At 37.9% G+C, this 19,603-nt stretch overlaps 2 protein-coding genes across 5 annotated transcripts; one reads left to right on the top strand and one right to left on the bottom strand.

The window, feature by feature from the left end:
* The first annotated feature begins 4,459 nt into the window (after positions 1 to 4,459).
* Positions 4,460 to 6,050, top strand: LOC7458724 (probable sarcosine oxidase). Its single transcript, XM_002324345.4, has one exon. It carries the CDS (start codon positions 4,642 to 4,644, stop codon positions 5,875 to 5,877), a length of 1,236 nt encoding a protein of 411 aa, XP_002324381.1. The 5' UTR covers positions 4,460 to 4,641; the 3' UTR covers positions 5,878 to 6,050.
* Positions 6,051 to 6,128: 78 nt separating this feature from the next.
* LOC7458725 (trans-Golgi network-localized SYP41-interacting protein 1) lies at positions 6,129 to 17,322 on the bottom strand. 4 transcript variants are annotated; one of them, XM_024589703.2, is made up of 10 exons: positions 17,140 to 17,322; positions 16,861 to 17,004; positions 15,749 to 16,408; positions 9,745 to 15,594; positions 8,760 to 9,618; positions 7,980 to 8,659; positions 7,544 to 7,685; positions 7,375 to 7,456; positions 7,140 to 7,284; positions 6,129 to 6,552 (listed from the first exon to the last, which is right to left on the bottom strand). In XM_024589703.2, exons 2-9 carry the CDS (start codon positions 16,909 to 16,911, stop codon positions 7,182 to 7,184), a joined length of 8,427 nt encoding a protein of 2,808 aa, XP_024445471.1. In that variant the 5' UTR covers positions 16,912 to 17,004; positions 17,140 to 17,322; the 3' UTR covers positions 6,129 to 6,552; positions 7,140 to 7,181. The 4 variants fall into 4 exon arrangements, with proteins under 4 accessions (XP_024445471.1, XP_024445473.1, XP_024445474.1 ...); XM_024589705.2 differs by having other exon boundaries at positions 7,170 to 7,284; XM_024589706.2 differs by having other exon boundaries at positions 15,758 to 16,408.
* Between the last annotated feature and the right edge of the window lie 2,281 nt (positions 17,323 to 19,603).

The following is a 19,603-nucleotide window of genomic DNA, read 5'->3' as shown; positions in this document are numbered from 1 at the left end:
TCTCTTGGTGATGAATTTCGCGACTGGCTGCATATTAATTTGAGTATGATCAAGATCATCAAGAAGGATCAGGATCAATTGGGTTCATAGAGGAGGATAAACCAACCTTCACAGGCTCTTTCTGCTCCAAATCCAAGGCCATGGTAACAATACATTACCCTTTTAGTGTCTTCCATCTATGCCAACTTAAATCTTAGGATGTTCAGTGTGCAGGTGGAGGAACTGCTTCTGAAAGAATTTGAGAATGTCTGCACACTGCGAGTTCGGATGCCAATGTCGTCCGATCTCAGCAATCCTAGAAATTACAACAAATGGAACAATTCTGGTGTAGAAGAACAGGCCAACAAGAAGACTTAAAACATTAAAGCTGAAGAATGAGTTCCCTGAAATGTTATCAATTCTGGTGTATGCAAGGCTTAAAACATTAAAGCAGTTGCAGGTAGAGAATTAAGAAGCTGTCATCAGCTTATGTACGTTCCTTGCGGTTCTCAGTTTGGACTGGAATAGCCGAGTTAATTCGCTAGCTATCATTTATCAATCAAATTTAATCAGTCAATATCTTTTTCAATTCAATTAAAACTCGTTCCAATTAATTAGCTGGCTAGGACTTCCTAACTATGATTGTAACCCGCAATGCTTCCCTGTTGATTTTGTGATTTTTCTTGAACTCTTGATTGTTTGCTAGCTGCTACATCATTTTCTGAGCATAACTTGCTGTAGTAGTTGTTACTATTCTGATGTCCATTAACTTTCCTCGTGTTCAAAATTTTAAAATATTTTATGAACATGAACAATATGGTCAAATGTGTTATTGCACGAACTAGATTCATATTTACTTGAATTATGATCTGCTATATCAAGTATAGTAATGGTTGTTTTTTAAAGTATTTTTTATTTAAAAATATATCAAAACAATATATTTTTTTAATTTTCAAAAATTTATTTCTAACATCAGTACATCAAAATAATCTATAAACACAAAAAAATTGAAACATAAGAAGTTAATTTTTTTTTGGAAACTCATGTTGACCCCCCCCCAGTGTTTGATCTACTAAGCTTCTATTTTGGTATTGTGTTTCAAAATGAAGGTTAGTTAAATTTTTTAAAAAATATTATTTAAATTTTTTTTTTATATTTTTAAATCGTTTTGATTTGTTGATATTAAAAATATTTTTTTAATATATTTTTTTTAAAAAAAACTTTTAAAAAAACTATTATCAAACTCTCGCATTCTAGTTTCATATAATAATTTCATGATATGTGTGTGCTAAGGCCACTGCCAATATTTGAATCCACTCCCAATTCGTGGATGTCATCGTTTCTTCCACCAAGGAAAAAAAAAAACTATAGATGGAAGATGAGTCATTTTTTGTTTGATCGTTGTCGTTCTCACTGGAATCATCCAGTTTCTGCTTTGCATATTCACCAAGTATCCTGTTGGTTCCAAAATTTACTGAGACTGTTTTGAAACGCGATGCAAACTATATTTTTAAAAAATTTATTTTTTTTGGTTAAAATTTAATATAATTTATATGTTTTGGGTCGTTTTGATGTGCTGATGTCAAAAATAATTTTTAAAAAATAAAAAAATATTATTAACATGTATTTTAGCACGAAAAGTTGTGAATATGAAAGTAGAAAGATTCTGGACAAGAATCTAAGAGAGGAATCAATATTTCTTAAGAAACACAAGATAAATAAATAAAAAATAAACATTTTGGTTTTTCTTTCTTTTCCCTCGTTAGTTTGATTCTTCTCCAAACATATATATATATATATATATATATATATAAAAGAATTAAGATGAAAGGGGTCAATATATATATTCTTCTCCAAACATGGTAAAACAAGATTAAATATTGTTTCTTAATAAATATAGTACTGATCGAGTCCTTTTCATCACCTTGAAGATTGTATGAATCTTCCTGGCCTTCATAACATAGCATGAAATTAATGGCGAGGCTGCGATTTAACATTTTCTTTGTCTAATTTGAGAGAAAGATTAGGGACGGCTCTACAAATATATTTAAATATGCCAAGATGCATCTTCTTAAGGACAATAAAATAAATAAATATTTCAATATATATTATTTTATTATCCTTGGGACCCTTGGAGTCGTGAAATCACTTGTAAACATTTAACGTGCTCTTTTGGGTGATTCGATCCATAAGCCATTATCAAGATAGTGCATGGTGCTAATTGATGGTGACAAAATCGTGTCGTAGTTGTGTTCTCAAGGTTTTGATTTTTTTTATTTAATATGAATATTCGGGTTAACTTGTATTCACCTTAATTAATTCTATAAATTTTAAAATTAATGATTATACAAATCTTCAATAATTCTAAAAAACTTGAATTTATAATTATTCTCAAACTCGTAACTATTGGTATGATTTCCCTTTTATTTCATTAATGGCAGAGTGCATGATGACAACTAAAACACATAGTAATTGCTCATAAAAAACAACTTCCACATAGAAAATCAATGGATGGATATGAAACCCGACCTTTCCTAATGGATAGTATAAAAGGTGGAAATTTCATTGGATTTTGTTAGCTATTTAAGATGGGTTGGTTAAAATCTTTTGAGTAAATTATGGATGATGCTAAAAAATCTTGAGTTATAAACACCGAAGAGAAACATTTTTTAAAATGCTAAAGAACTAAAACTAGATAGTTTTAGATTTTTTTTATTTTTAATATCTCACAATTAACCTGACCCGGTTAAGTTTAGATCGAGTGATTAACCGAGTCAATTGGGTGATATTCAAGTCAATTATGTCCTAGTCTTAATTGGTTTAATGTTAAATATATCTCCCAAGTTAAGCGTCATTGAATTTCTAGATCAATCCATCATATTGGAAAACTTGAGGGACTTAAATTGACTTATCCTCTCCTAACCAATCACGTTTCGAGACGTGGATGATACGCATCAACACGTGGCAAATTCCTTGGAGCACAAAAGGCCAAATAGTAGAAGATTTGTTCTTTAGACAGAATCTCAACCCCCCCAATGTGTCAAGGATATCAGCTGAGTACAAATTGACCATGAAAAAGGAGCAAGGACTTGCAAGATTATTATATCTTCTTTTTTAGTTAATTACAATTTAGTCCCTATAATTTATCAAAACAGATTAATTAGTCCTTGTTGTCTCATAAACTACATGTTTAGTCCTTATATTTCTAAATCCATCTCTAACTTAATCAATTCCATCTAAAATAATTTTAAACAAAAAAATTAGTTTTAGTCGCAAAGCATTTTGACCTTAATATCAAACACGACCTTCTTGAATTAATGAATATAAAATAAAATGCATGGGGAGTCTTTAATGATGGATCGACAAAACGATGTCGTAGTTGAAAATGTCGCTGCAACTTGGATGTAATCAAGCAAAAGTGAAGTCCCATCCACGTGGTCATGTTTTCTTTTTATGGTAACTAAAATGGTGTGTGTGTGTGTGTGTGTGTGTGTGTGTGTGATTTAGGGTAAATTAAACTAAGTAAATCTCATGTTTTTAAACTTGATTCATGCACGGATTACAAGTTAGACATTTATATAAGATTTATAAGGTATAGTAAATCTCATCTTTATAATAATAGCTTAGATTGCGAGAGTTATATAAGTTGATTTGGATTAATTAAAATAATTTTATTTTAATTTTATTTAAAATAAAAGTTAAGAAATGTTATTTTAGAAAAAAAAACAAAAACAAATTTTAATCATCCCATTAGTGGGAGGTCCTATCATTTTCTTTTTGAAGTAGAAAATCAATCTCCCCACTATCTCACTTGTGGTGGTGCCTGCAAAGTTTGAATTGTACAAAACTTCTTTGATTTTTCAGCTATAACACTTCAAATTGATCTCTATGATTAAGCCTCGCCTCCAAGAAAGTCATGGCGCCATCTCATCATATTATCAATCTAATTAATCCATGGTGTTTTAAAAAACAAACAAATATTTGATTGGTTAAAAAGACAGCAACAACAAATACTTTGATTGGTTAAAAAGACAGTAACAATAAATAAATAAATAAATAAATAAATATATATTTATAGTTTTAAGGATGTAGCTCAATTGGTCAGATTCTAGATTTATTTCTTGAAGATCATTAGTTTGAGTCTCACAAATCTCAAGGCTACTAGAGGCTTACATGGTCGTTAACTTCAAGGCTTGTGGGATTAGTCGAGGTACACGCAAGCTGATCCGAACACCCATGTTAATTAAAAAAAGATAAATATATAAAATAAATATATAATTCAAAAGGAAAAATATATTTCTTTTTATTTATATTATCTTTATTTTTTTTTGTCTCCAAACATAAACAAACAATGTTTTTTTATATCTTGAAATGCGAGCCAAACCCTACATTAATTTGATTTTGGTTTGGTGGGTTTAGTTATGCTTTATCAAAGAAAACATGCATGCAAAGTCCAGGTGTGTTAAATGATAAAAGCATTGCGACAACACCATCCATCATGTGAATTCAACTAGCAAGTGGCAGACCTCATCCATTGAATATTATTTAGACATCACATGGTCCTTCTCACCTTAAAAATCATCTCTTACTTCCTCCTCAGATCCAACTGAACCAAAGAAAACCTAAACCTCTCCACTGGATATCTTGTCTCTTGTCCTAGAGATGGAATATTCCAGCCACCACTTTGATGTTATCGTTGTCGGTGCCGGCATTATGGGCAGCTCCACTGCATATCAACTAGCAAAAAGAGGTCAGAAAACGCTCTTGCTGGAGCAATTTGATTTCTTGCACCACCGTGGATCCTCACATGGGGAGTCACGTACTATACGGGCAACTTACCCGGAAGACTACTACTGTGACATGGTCATGGAATCCTCGCAAAGTTGGGAGCAGGCCCAGTCAGAAATTGGCTACAAGGTTTATTTCAAAGCCCAGCAATTTGATATGGGCCCCTCCGATAACAAGAGTCTCCTATCGGTTATCTCTAGCTGTGAGAGGAAGTCCCTCCCTCATCAGGTCCTGGACGGACAACAAGTGGCTGACCGATTCTCCGGTAGGATTAACATACCGGAGAGTTGGGTTGGGGTGTTAACTGAAGTCGGCGGGGTTATAAAGCCCACCAAGGCAGTGTCCATGTTTCAAGCATTGGCATTTCAGAAGGGTGCAGTTTTGAGGGACAACATGGAGGTGAAAAACATTGTTAAAGACGAGGCAAGAGGAGGGGTAAATGTGGTGGTTGCCAATGGCGAAGAGTATTGGGGTAAGAAATGTGTCGTTACTGCTGGGGCTTGGATGGGCAAGTTGGTTAAAACGGTTAGCGGGCTTGAATTGCCTATACAAGCCTTGGAGACTACAGTGTGTTATTGGAGGATCAAGGAGGGGCACGAGGCAAAGTTCGCCATTGGAAGTGATTTCCCTACGTTTGCAAGCTATGGCGAGCCTTACATTTACGGCACGCCGTCGTTGGAGTTTCCGGGACTGATCAAGATTGCTGTGCATGGAGGGTACACTTGTGACCCTGACAAGAGGCCGTGGGGTCCTGGGATTTCATCGGATTCCATGAAGGAATGGATCGAGGGGAGGTTCTCAGGCTTGGTTGATTATGGCGGGCCTGTCGCTACTCAATTGTGCATGTACTCAATGACCCCAGATGGGGATTTTGTGATTGATTTTCTTGGTGGGGAGTTTGGGAAGGATGTGGTGGTGGGTGGTGGGTTTTCAGGTCATGGGTTCAAGATGGCTCCAGTCGTGGGGAGGATTTTGGCTGACCTTGCGCTTAGCGGGGAGGCCAAGGGTGTGGACCTGAAACACTTCAGGATACAGAGGTTTCAAGAGAATCCTAAAGGCAACGTGAAAGATTATGAAGATCAAGTCTCCAAATCACAAGTAGATGAGTAGCCCATTTGCCTGTCCATGTAGCAAGACTAGACCTTTTAGTGGCCATTTGTATCTTATCTTTAGTGGTTTAGCTCTCTCTATCTCTCTATCCCCACCACACACATTCCACAGAGGCTTGCTCTGGGATATTTGTCAACCATCCTTGCCAATCAAATTAGTGATTCTCAGGTGAATTTGGGTTTAGAAAAACGATAAAAATCACAGAATTGATGCAGAAATAAAAAAAAAATATTGCTTGTGAAGAAACTGGCTCAAGAAATAATATGATGTATGCTTCATTTGCTAAAAAAATGGAGTCCAGAGACCCAATATGTACAAACTACAATCCCATACAAAGCATTGTTGCTTTTGTATAATTTCCAAAAAGAGGAACCCAGAAACACTGACGGGTGACGGCAACGCGATTCACCTTTTGATTGATGGGTTCAGGTAAGGCAAGATCTAAAACTATATCCTGTGTAATGGCAATTTCTCCTTATTGGATGCAACAGTGCAATCTGCGATTTGTAAAAATAAAACGGCAATCACAGCTGCCTGATTGAGCTAAATAATGAATCAATCTGACCAAATATCGTGGGTTTCAATCTACTCTACACACAGGCTGAAAGACCCAGCAGAGATACAATCCTGAAAAAGGAGCCTCCATCCATCTAGCCTTTAAACCAAATAGAGAACCTGCACATCAGGGAAATAATGGCATCAGCGGCGCACTCCAAGTTTCAAAAAATAATTGTCAACTTTGCCTGATCAATGAAGAAACTAATTCTGATAGATTTGGTTTCTTTAAGAAGATAGGGGCAAAGCTATTCCAAGCTGAAAGCATGCTTGTCTACACACAATTGCTTCACCAGCATAGGTAATAATATCAACCAGTTGACCACCATTCACAAACAGAAAAAAAAAAAAAACAAGTTTGCAATTGGCTATCAATCAATTGAATACCAGAGTTTTTCAAAGAATCAAAAACTTCAGGCAAAGGTTCATCAGAAATTAAACATCAACATAGTGGAACCTAAACGTTAAAAAGTGGCAAAATCACTTTGTATTCGTTGTGTGCTCCTGAACACAGGAAACAAATAAGTGAAAGAGAGCAAGAGAATGTATGCAAGTCCAGAGTTTGAACCCATAACGGTAAAACCATGCATGCAATTTCCAAACAGTATAATCAAGTGTATAGATAGATTGATTCATTAAGTTCAGATAAAAAGAACACAGTTACTTGCAGAGAGCCACTTTAATGACCAGCTGAACCAAATCCTTACATTAAATAGATTGGCAATTATAGACACCACCTGTGTTGCTCGCTAAACCGCAAAAGTTGCAAGAAGTGCATGCAAGACAGCCCAGTAGATAATTATACAAAGACGTAGGGCAGGCCGACGCATTAATGCCCGGTCACAAGAAACCCTGAAACATTGCATATATAAGATTTTTCAGACCATTATGAAAGCAATGTAAGTATTGCATCAAAACAGGGAAGAAAACAGATAATCCTACCATAGACCATCTATCATGTCAGACACTGGTCTTGTAAACTTCGGTACAATTCTCGATGTAGTAAGCGACTTGAAACCATGAACTGAGGAGGAAGAGGAAAACGAAATAAGAATCAAACCGTGTTAGAACCAAAAACATCAAAGAGCAACAAAACATCTTGTTGGACTACCTTTATCATCATCTTCATCCTCTAAACTATTCTTGCCAACAGGATCCTCATCTATAGCAATAGCAACTTGATCATTGTTGACTTTGCGCAAATTGCGAACTTGAGATGAACTGGAGGGCACAGGGGCTACCCATTTGTTGATCTGCATGGAAATTACACCAAATCTCAGATTGTTCTCAAGCACTCAAAATTTGAATTGCAACAAGCATATAAAAATAATTGGATGTGTTAAACTCAAAAATTTCGACAAGCTTACCCTAACCCTACTAATCAACACAGAGAGAACTTCTAAGATTGTGTGACTTGTTTCAACTACTTGACAATTTGATTGCACAGTAGAGAAAAAGAAAAAGGAAAAAAATTGATATCGCTGTTTTAATGGTGCATCACTAGAAAACTAATTTTCATATGTGAAAGGATAGATTAAGAGACTCACCACTGGTTCGACTTCCACAATTTCTGAGACTGAGTTGGTTGTCTGTCCCAAATCTTCAACCCCTTCAAGCATATTTAATTGGGATTCTTTCTCACGTAAAGAGCTCTCAAGAGTTTCTATTCGACGTGTTAACTCATCTACTTTATTCCTTTCTGTTTGCACTAATGTGTCCCTGCTTTGAGCCACCACCTGTAGATCCTCCAATTTAGACACAATGCTCGTAATCTTCTTCTGAAGCAATTCCTTGTGCTCAGGTGCCATACTGCTATCATAAAGATTAACATCTTGCATCCCGACTTGAGAAACCAATGTGTCCAACCACAACAACAATTCATGGATGTCGTCTGAATTTCTCTTGCTGCTCATCTGAGATGCAACCAGAACTTCATTGGTGCACCTAGTGACCTCTTGCCTTAAGAAAGATATTTCAGCATCACGCTCTTGCAATTGTGATTGAAGTTTTTCAACCTCAGCAAGGAGACTTTCGGAAAAATGATGGAGCTCATCAAACTTGTTCACAGTGATGGAAAGCTTTTTCAGAGCCTTTCCACGAGAAGCTTCAAGGTTCTCAATGTCCAAATTCTTTTGCTGCAAAATCTTTTCCAGTTCTTTTGTTTTGCTAGTTAAATCTTCCATCTGGACCTCTTCCTCATCAAGAGCTTGCATCAGGGTTTCAATTTCTGTAATCAACAAGTAGCATCCATTATTATGGATTATCTAAAGGAAAAATTTGAAAATATAGCAATTAAAACTACTCATTTCAAAGTCATCTAAGCGTACCTTGCTCTTTCGCAGCAAGCACATCGGTCAGCGATCTGACCCTCTCCTGTAAATCTGCTGATATGGCTTGCCCATCTTGAAGTTCCTTTACTCTCTGCTTCAATAATTCCCGCTCCTCTTCCTTCACATCTACCTGTTTCTCCAAATCATAGATGCGAGTTCTTGAAGATTGCAGATCTAGCAAGTAGCTTGTTACAGCTGATTCTGCTTCCTTAATTTGACTAACTAGCTCCATGCAAATCCTCTCTCTTTGAATGTCCTTCTCCTGAAGCTCTTTCTGCAAATTTGATATCATAACTTTCATTTCTTTCTTTTCACCCTCTGTGATGTCACCTTTTATACTAAAAAATTCCTTGACTGCCACGGACAATCTTTCTGCCATGGTCTTGAAATGCTCCTCAGATGGAAAATTATGCCCACCACCATCAGCGAATCTTGCAGGTTTCCAGTTCACTGCCATGTCACCAGTAGCCAAAGCATTTCCTGATACTTCAGCTTTTCTATTTTCAATTTCCATGATAGAACTGGTGCATGCTTCATAAAGCAAACTAATGTTTCTGAGCAATACAACAATTTCCTTTTCCTTTTCCTTTTCTGCTGATTTTATATGCTTATTTTCTTTTTCCAAGGCCTCAAATGACTCTTTTTGGGAAATCATTTCTCTATGAAGGATCCCGATCAATTTTGATAGATTTCTGGCTTGGTTATGTAATGCACCAGAATGTTCGCCTAATATTACTTTAACTGCACCAATTTCTTTCATTAATTCTTGCACAGTATTACAAACTTCAATAATAAAATTATCATCAAAATCATCTGGCATGCTGGATTGTGATGAAAACTCCACAGAAAAGTTGTCCTGAAAAGAGAGCTTAGGTTAGAAACACAAAACAATAAATAGTAGGTCCAATCTAACTAAAATTTTCAAAACTAACAAGCTTCAAAAACAAGATTTCTTGAGAGAATCAAGTAATATAGACAATACCATGTTTTCTGAAGTGTTGAAAGTAATGCCATCAGCCCTGCTAAAAGGTGGAACATGAACTGCAGGATTAGTTTCTGTTCTTTTAACACATGATGCCATACCAGCCTCTACATTTTGCAGAAATTCCAGTTCCATGGTGAAAACACCACCCAGTAGATCATTGATATCAGAGAAGCTTTTCCTGAGTTTGTCTGCCGTAGATTTTAACACTGCAAGCTCTGAATATTGTTTCCTTTTCTCCTGTGCATGAACTGTGAACGACCTTTCCAGACGTGAAAGAGCTTCCAGTTTTGCAGCCTCCGCTGTATCCCTCTCCTTGGAGATCTCTGAAATTTCAATACTGGCTTTAGCCAGCTCCTCTTGTAGACTATCATTCCTGTCTTGGACTTCATTTAATTCAGCAAGCAGCAGTTCTGCCGCTCTTCCAGATTTTTTAGATTCTTGTTCGGCTGAAGCCACAGCAGCATGCAAATCACGGCATAGTTTCCCCATGTATTCCAACTTCTCGATTGGATCATTGCTGTAAATTTCAGCACCAACATCGACGTCTCCGAGAACATTCAACATCATGGTTAAAGTATGCCCTTTCTCCTGCAGAAGGTGCTCAGTTTCAGCCAAATGATTTCTCAAGAGTGAACTATCAGCTTCAAGGGCTTCCACCCTTTCAGGGTAAGTGGCGAAGTCTCTCATCTTCTGTTCATTGTCTGCAAGAGCATTTTCCCTGTCCTTAATCTGAGTTTTCAAGAGCACCAACTCCGCATTCATCTCTTCAATGGTTTGTTTCAGACTATCACGCTGTTGTACCAATAACTTCCCTTTTCTAACAGCAACGTTCAGCTTCTCTCTCACAGAAGTAGACTTCTGTTCCTCCTGATGCAGTAGTTCTTGTAACTCCAATATCTTTTTCTCCTTTGCTTCAACTTCACAAATCAAAGACTGCTGCTTCTCTCTGTCTCTGTCTCTTTCCTCCTGCACACATGCCAGTTCACTCAAAGTCTCTTCCAGTTCTTTTTTCAGAGAATCCCCATTTTCTTCCTCATTACCCCATGCATCTCTCTTCAGAAGAGCTGCATCAGATTCCTCAAAGTCCAATATATCTCTAGTTTGGCCTTCAATAAAATTGGCATCAGTTCCTTTAGCATGGTAATCTACAACTGCCTCGACAGGCACAGATTTTGCAGAAGAAAGTGTTGTGTGGTTCTCTACAAGCTTCCTCAGTAATCTTTCCAGACACTCTGTACTGCTGCCATCAGATATAAAATCTTTTGCACCAGGATCCTGCAACGCATCACAAACCAAATCCTGCATCCTTCTTATCTCATCATTAATGCTCTGAATACGCTCCTCAATCCCAAGCTTGTCAACCAATTTCTCCTGCAAAGCAGATGCTTCATTCTGCAGTTTTTCATTGTCTAGTTCAAATTGGACTGTCCTTGCTGAAAGTTTCTCAACATCAGAAGTCAGAATCTCCAATCTTTCAAAAAGGTTCTCTCTCTCAAGGATAACTGCTTGAAGGTCTCTCTCAAGGTCAGATACTCTCTTTGATGACTCCTGCAACTCAGCAATGAGGTGAGATACTCTATCTTGTGACTCTTCCAAATCTGCAGTAACTGATCTGCAATAATTTTCAAGTTCATCAATCTTCTGCAGCAGAGAATTTCTATCATGGCTAGCCTCTGAAAGTGCATTTTCTAACCACTCAATCCGATCCTCTGGCTCGGCCAACCGCAAGTGGGAAGGCAAATTGATCCTAGCTAAACGTTCTTCCCATCTCTGAACCAAGTTGTTCCTTTCCATCAAGGATTGCTCCAGCATTTCATTTTGTTCAGCCAAGCCATAAAACTTACTTTGAAGCTCCTCATATTTTCTTCTCAAATCATCCCCTGAATTTGAGCCAGACTGTACATCCTCTTTCCAGGTATCTGTGACAACAAAACCAGTATCAGAATGTGAACCCCCAACTGAACTTTTTTGGTCCCAATCTGTAGGCAGTAAAGTGTTTGCAGTTGCTGATCTTGCTAACCAATCAACCTTTTCGATTATATCTCTTGAATGGAAATGCTCTGGCAGATCCAGATCTTCTAAAATCTCCTCTATCCTCTGGAGTACCGAGTCTTTTAGAAGAAAAGATTCTCTCAGTGCAGTAGCTGAGTTGCGGATGTATGAAAGTTCAGATTCCAGAGCTTCCACGCGCCCACCAGCCTCTGAATAGGTCTTCAGTTTTGCTTCAATTTCATGCAGCCTGGAATCTTTCAGCTGTAACTCCTGTGAGCATCTGTCCAATTCACCAGATGTCTCTGCCAGGGACTGCTTGAGACTGTCACGCTGCACAACCAGCCCCTTCCCCTTGGCAACAGCTATGCTAAGCTTCTCTCTAATGGATGATACCCTCTGCTCTGACTGTTGGAGTTCACTTACTTTCTCCTGCCATTCAGATCGCATAGCAACAAGAGCTTCCTCAGCCTGGGTCACATGCTCCTTAAGTACAAGGATTTCATTCTCATGCTGAAGCGTCAACCCAGTTAACTGATGTATCTCCTTCTGCAGTTCTGTCATTTCCAGTACCTTAGAACCAAACTCTTCTCTAGATGAGTTAACCTGCTCCTTAGCCTCCTTGTATTTGTGCACAAGGAAAGACACCAATGACTCCAGATGGGAAACAGGTGTCATCTCTGAGTCTGCCCCACCATCTTCAAGTTTCACTTCACCCTCAACATCTTCAATTAGCCTTTGAATGGAACTAAAATCATGGCACCTTCTGTTCAGTTCCTCAATATCTTTTATTTGACTCATCAACTCAGAGTTAAGTTTCTTGTTTGCAGACTGAAGTTGTAGCCTCTCAGCCAAAGCATTCTCCAATTTCTCCAAAAGGGCTTTGAATCTAATATAATCTACAGTGTCAGGCAATTCCTCATCTTGTAAATTACTTTCTTCCACATAACCACATGAATCAATCACAATTTTTCTAAGCTCAGAGTACAGCTTATGCAAAGTGGCATTAACCAACTCACTTTTTCCAAGCAACTCATTGCACTTCTCACTCACTCCATTGAATAAGTTAGAGGCAGTTTCATGGTCTCTGGAAGAAGCTTCAAGTTTCGCCTTCAGATCCTGTATCGTATTTGTAGCAGCATTAACAGAGGCAGTAACATGACTGCTTACATCCAAGGAACCATGACTGGGCATTGAGGCGGTGGAGGTGAGCGAAAATCCAGTAGAGACATCTAGCCTATCAACTGCTTCAATAATCTGGGCAACGGTTGAATTCCATTCCTGCTCAACTGTCAATGCCCTCTCAGCTGCTTCCATTTGGGATTTTGCTAGTTCATCATGAAGTACGGAAGCCTTCTCATCTGAACTTTTCTGTAAACCATGCAACTGACTCTGCAAATCTTCAATTTTCAATTCGCAGTCACTCAGTTTTCTGCCAAACTCAGAATTTTCTGCTTTAAGACTGAATTCTTGTTGTCTCAGGGAATCACAAAGAACTTCAAGCTTGTTGTTTTTTTCATTAAAATCAGACAAATGCTGCTTTACAGCTTCATAAAGAACACCAAGTTGGATGTTGGTTGCTTCCAAATTATCATTGTGTTCCTTCAGGGCTTCAGCCTGAAACTTGAGCTCCCTGATAGTGCAATTAGCAATGCTTATATCATCTCTCTCCGTCTTGAACATTAAACTGGCATTCTCAGCATCTAGAGTCAATCGCTTAAGGATTGCCTTCAAATTTCCTGTGTATTCTTTCATTGAAGCAAAAGGATCTGTTGCTGGTGATTGATCCTCTTTCATGGAACCATGCTCTGCCTCATTCTCATCGTGTTGCCCCTTTGACTCAAAAGCTTGAATTAGTTTTGACACTGCAGGAGATGCACTTTTACCACCAGCTCTAATTAGTGATACCGAATGAGAGTGCACCACTTCAATTTCCTTTTCAAGACCTAGCATAACTTTTCCTGCCTCCTCAAGGTGTCCCTTCAAGGCTACAAAACCCAAGGAATCATCAAAGACTTCCTGCCCCAACAGTGCTAGTGGCGGAGCTACTTCAAAGTTACCAGACATGGATTTCTCAGACATTGAAAAGGTAGCTTCACCATCATGCTCAACATCAGATGCATCCTCCCAAACCTTGCTCAGTGTTTCCAAACTTCCAACTGGATTCGCAGCTTTGCCAACCGGGGATGACTTTTGGGCTTGCAAGTCTTCAATTTCTTGTAGCTTAACTTTATGTATATCCAGATTGCTGCTAAGAAATATATTTTCCTCCGTAAGTTGTTCAAGACGCATTGTCATCTCTTTTAGCTCAGATTCAAATTGCAAGCATTCTGCATGATCTTTAGATAACTCATCATGAAGGACAAGAAGCTCAGATGAAAGTCTATCTCTCTCCTGGGCTGAATAACTCATGTCCTCTTCAAATTTCTTTCTCTCTTCTGTAGCCATGGCAAGGCTCCCACTTAATTTCAGATTTTCCACTTGTAGAGCTTCCACCAAACCCTTACAATCAGATAACTCCAGGCAAATCTTATCATGACAATCAGCAAGGTACTCCTTTTCCCCATTGAGCTTGATTTTCTCATCTGTCATTGAAGCAACAGTTCCCCTCAAGTTGGAACTTTCTGTCTGCAAAGCTGCTATCAAACTCTTGCAGTCAGCTAATTCATTCAACAGCTTCTCATTCTCATGGAGACAAGAATTTTTTCCCTCCTCAACTATCTTTCTCTCCTCGGTCAAGGAAACAAGATTGCCATTTAAGTTTTCAACTTCCACCTGCAAGGCTGCAACAAAATCCTGGCTGTTGGCCAATTCCTTGGATAGTCTCAATAATTCTGATTGAGACATCTCCAGACTATTCTGCAACTTGTATGCTCTAGCAGAAACTTCCTCGACTTCTACCTTTGCTTTGTGAAATTGCTGCTCAAGCTCCTCCCTCCCACTAAAACTAGCCTGAAGTTCAGATCTGCATTCTGCAAGCTCTTCAGCAAGGGAGTTACCCCTCTCACGAGCTTCTTTGAGTGATGCATGAAGCACAGATATTTCATCATCCAATTGATGCAAATGGTGATCATTCTCTATTTGTAGATCAGACTGTTCAGAAAGTTGCAATTGAAGGATATCTTTCGTGCACTTTGTGAGGAACAATTCTTCTCCAAGTCTCTCCAACAAACCCGGAAAGCCATTTTGTGATGAGAACGAATTGGTAGTCCCCAACTCAACATTAGAAACTGATCCCCGAGACTCGAGCAGTAACCTATACTCGTCTTCATTAAGTCCCTTTATAACCTCTATCAGCTGCAAGAAAGTGACTTGGCCCAAATCATCAAAAGGAGACATAGCATATCCATCAGATGTACTTGCTAGTTTATTTAAAAGAGGCCTTTTGTCACTTTCAGCAACAAACACAAAAGAATCCTCGGGAAAATATTGTGGACTGGATGCTTCTGTAACCAACCTATCAGATTGAACACTTTCCCCATCATTTCCACAATATCCATACCCAGACGGAATTTCCACATTTTCTACAGTAGATGGACCTATATCAACAACTTTCCCATGTTGATTCGTGGCTTCATGGATAACACCTGCACTTCCATCGGCCTCCGAAATAGGCAAAGTAGATGCCACTAGCCCATCTGACATGTCAGTTGCACTTGCAGAAACAGAAGCATCATCTACCCCATCACTTTGCTTTGATTGAGAAGCTGCTGCTTCCTCCACATGGATCTGTTCTGAAGCTGTCTCTCCAGCACATTTGGCAATTTCACCACGCCCAGAGAAAGAAAGCCTCCTGTCTCCTTCAAGCTCTAAATCACTGCTTCCACCAAAATGCTTTGAGTCCAAACCATCAGCTTCCTGCATTGCCCCCACCCAGCAACAAATGAGAATTTAATTATACGTCAAATCCACACGTTACTTTGTCCCAATCTGCCAAACAGACTTCCCTAATAAAAGGAAAAGGGAAATATAGATTGACAATTAGTATTAAGAGATTAAGAGCCCAACCTACATCCGTTACCTGATTTCCCCTTGCTTGTATCGAGGATGTATCAGGGGTATCTTCTTGTGGTGGCAATGGCCACATGCCATCTTCCCCATCTTGGCTCTCTGTTTCACCTGTAACAGTTGTGCCATCCATAGTATCAATTAATTTATGAGGGGCTGACACATCTACGCTTACAAATGCATCATCATGTTTGGTTTTTGCTTCAGAATCTGGAATATCTGAGCTTCCTAAAGGAACAACTCTTGCAGCCTTATCATCAATAGACTGGCTACTTTCCCCTTCATCAGGTTTTGAGGAATCAATATGATTCTCATCAGCCCCACCTTCCTCCGCAGCACTGCCAGCATCATGATCCAAAGCTGTTTCGGCTACTCTTGTTTCAGGTGTCAGAGGAATTGAAGGCAGATCAACAGCCACAACATCAAGATCAAGATCAGGAGCCCCAGAAGATGAAGACACCAAAGAATCTACCCTTCCCGAATCAGGATCACTCTGAGATTTAACTTCCCATTCATGAACCTGTTTCAATCCTGCTGCTTTTCCAGTACTCAACGCTTCATCAGCGTCAGATTCATGATTCTCCGACGTGCTAGACTTTTTTGAGGATCTTCCATGGCTACTGCTACTGCCTTTACTGTCCTTCTTCTGGCGAAATTGCTGAAGCTGATAATTCAAAACAAAGACTCAGATTCCAACCAATTGCATTCAATCTTTACCTCTTTTCTAACCCAAAGAAAGAGAAAAGAAAAACAAAAGGTTTAAACTTCAAAGAGACTACACATCACACAATGTCGAATCTCCTATAGTTACAGCTAATCATATCCGATTCTAATTTTTCTTCTTTACAAAACCACAACAGTGGATTTTTATTTTTCCCTTCGGATTTAGCTTCCGCAGCGTTCCTAAGATTAAAACCAAAAGCAAAATTCACAACATTCTGTTATACATTTTCTCCTACTCTATTTATTAAAAAAATAAAAATAAAATCCATTTCCCTCTAATTCAGCGCCAACCAATCAAATTGTAAAAAACACCGAATCAATCAATCAATAATAAAAATAAGTGAATGAATGGCAATGACAAATAATGTTAACAATAAGAAGAAGAAGAAGTACCTTTTTACGACCAGCGGCGAGCAGATCGGTACGGCTCTTGTTCTTGTCCATCCTCCGATCCGCTCCGTTTTTACTCCCCACCGTTACTTGTCACTAAACACCTCCTCCTCCTACTCCAATTCTCGCGCTCACCATCAGATTCTTCTTCAATTCATTTAAAAACATAAACAAACTAAATCAAAATCACCCTCATTAAGAGCATTATTCACGCTTATACCACGCTGGTATTTCCTTTTCCAAACAAGGACAGATTGATTCGAGAGAGAGAGAAGGAAATACCTGTGATTTCGGTTCAGATTGGTATCGGTTCTGGAGGAGTTAGTTGCGAATTTGCTTGGAAAGGACTTGATTTTGCTGCGTGTGTTCGTTTGCTTGCTAGGTTTTGAATCTCGTAGATCTAACGCAAAGCTTTTTCCTCTGTTGCTTGCTGCAGGTGAGATGTCGAGGGAGCAGCAGGAGCCATATTTTGATTTGGTTTTGCTCCTTGGGCTGTAACGGCGTCGCGTTGGTGAACGAACCGAGACGACAAGGCGGGCGGAGTTGGAGGTTGGATGGAACGGCTTCGTTTTGGGGAACTAACCAAGACGACAAGGCAGCCAGGCAGAGTTGGGGAATGGACCCTGGGCCTGGAGGGCCGAGACGGATAGACGGGTCTCTGGACTGGCTAACTTTGGGCTTGTCATGGGATTTACTAGTAATCTTCGTAATATTTTCAACTCCTATCAAACACCTATGACACTTCATCTTTTAAAATTAATAGTTTATTCCCTTTAAATTGTGTTTGGTTTAAAATTAAAAAATGGAGATAAATTTTTAATAAATCCCAATATTTCCCCCAGCCTATTTTTCCCCACCCTCGACTAGTTAACACTTAATCCTTGTTTGGAGGTCGAGTGTTTATCCCCTAATCCTTTTCCCCTCTCAAACAAAACTAGGAAACAAGGTTAAAGGGGTTAAGTATTTATCCCTTAACATATATCTCTCTTTAACAAAAAAAAAAAAACCAAACACAACCTTACATTTCACTATTAAATTTTATTCTCGTAAAACTTCTCATAACTCTTTTTTAAATTTAAAATGTTTTTAGATGGTTTTAATATATTAACATCAAAAATACAAAAATAAAAAATATTATTTTAATATATTTTTAATTAACAAGCTCTACATCACAATACAAATCACACGTTAAAAAAACAAACTTCGATGATGAATGTCCAGAGTTCAATCCAAAAGCAAAGATTGTTCAATGTTGATGAATTGTTTTTTTTTGCTACGAAACAAGTTGCGTGGAGTAATTAACTTATATGAAATTTGACCCAGATATCCTAAGCAAAATTTGTTCTTGAATTATGAGCTTGTAAGGATCCTTTACATGTCTATCATAGGTTTGAATTTACCAGTTCAGCATAGTGTGGGAGCCCATACTAATCTGTGGAGGTAAAGCTTCCACACAAAAGGGAGAGGCCAAGAGAGATGGAGATAATTCAATTTAATACCATTATGCAATAAAAAAAAAAAGTAGGAAGTTTTACAAAATGCTTTCTTTGTGTCTCATCTGAACATTTCATGAACACCTGCTCAATCAAAGCTTTTTTAGTTGATTTGCCCTTTGATTTTGTTAATTGAAAAGGTCATTGGTCTGGACCCATAAGAGGAAAATCTATTTGAGTTTGAATAAATAGATTTTCTATGCATTCTTTCAAATGTATTATTTTCAATGAAAAGTGGTTATGAGAGGTTGAAATATTGATCTAGTTTTACATGTATATAGCCTGGATTTTTATCCGGTCTTAGATTGACCTGCTATGTCGATCGACTTAGACCAGATCAATTTTGAGTTTAAATAAATAGATTTTCTATATATTCTTCCGAATGTATTGTCAATGAAGAGTGATTATGATAGGTCAGAATTTTGATCTACTTTTATATGTATATAATAGTCTAGATTTTTGTCCAATCTTAAATTGACCTGCCATATTGATTAACATAAACCATACCAACCTTTACTCGGTTTTAACATGAAATCAAATATGAGTTGATGAGTTATTGGGTTGATCTATCAAGCTAACACAAGTTTAATAATATTAGTGAAATATTAAAAAATAATAAGTTTATTAGAATATGATTTTGTAAGTTGTTATAAGGAATTTAGAAATATAATTTTTTAAAAATATTTTTGAAAAATCCCTTTCATCTGGGAGGTCATTCAATACACATGCATCAATAAGTTCAACGCATTAAATTAAAGATTAAAATTAGGACAGCCACCCTATTTTATTACATTCAAAGTCATAAGAGCAAAAGATAATTACTAGCCTCGAGAGTTTTGTTGGACAGATACAATGTCCTGTCTGATGATATGTTGATATCTATCAAGATCACAAAGTGATTTCACTCGATGAATTCACGGGTTAAAGTCAACTCAATCTTGCTGTAAATCAATGCTAGCAGACAAGTCTCCCTCCGCCATGAACTTTCCTGCACAGTGGGCGTGTATGATCACAGATTTTTGCCTGTTAAACAATGGGGCTATACAGCTAACATCGTGCCCATGGATGGCACCACCCCAAGAAAAAAACACACAAAAAGTGGAAGGGTGTGGCATTTTTTAAAACCAAATGACATTTCCAGATGAATAAGATATTGCCACCATGGAATCGAATCAGAAATCAGATCTTCCCCATGTTGTTTTAATGGGAAAAAAAAGCTTAGATAGGTCAAAACCTGTTTGGTCAATTCTTAT

Source organism: Populus trichocarpa, chromosome 18 (genome assembly GCF_000002775.5).
Source record: "Populus trichocarpa isolate Nisqually-1 chromosome 18, P.trichocarpa_v4.1, whole genome shotgun sequence".
Classification (NCBI taxonomy): Eukaryota; Viridiplantae; Streptophyta; class Magnoliopsida; order Malpighiales; family Salicaceae; genus Populus; species Populus trichocarpa.
The sequence above is the reverse complement of the archived record's forward strand: the minus strand, read 5'-3'. Positions and strand labels throughout refer to the sequence as shown.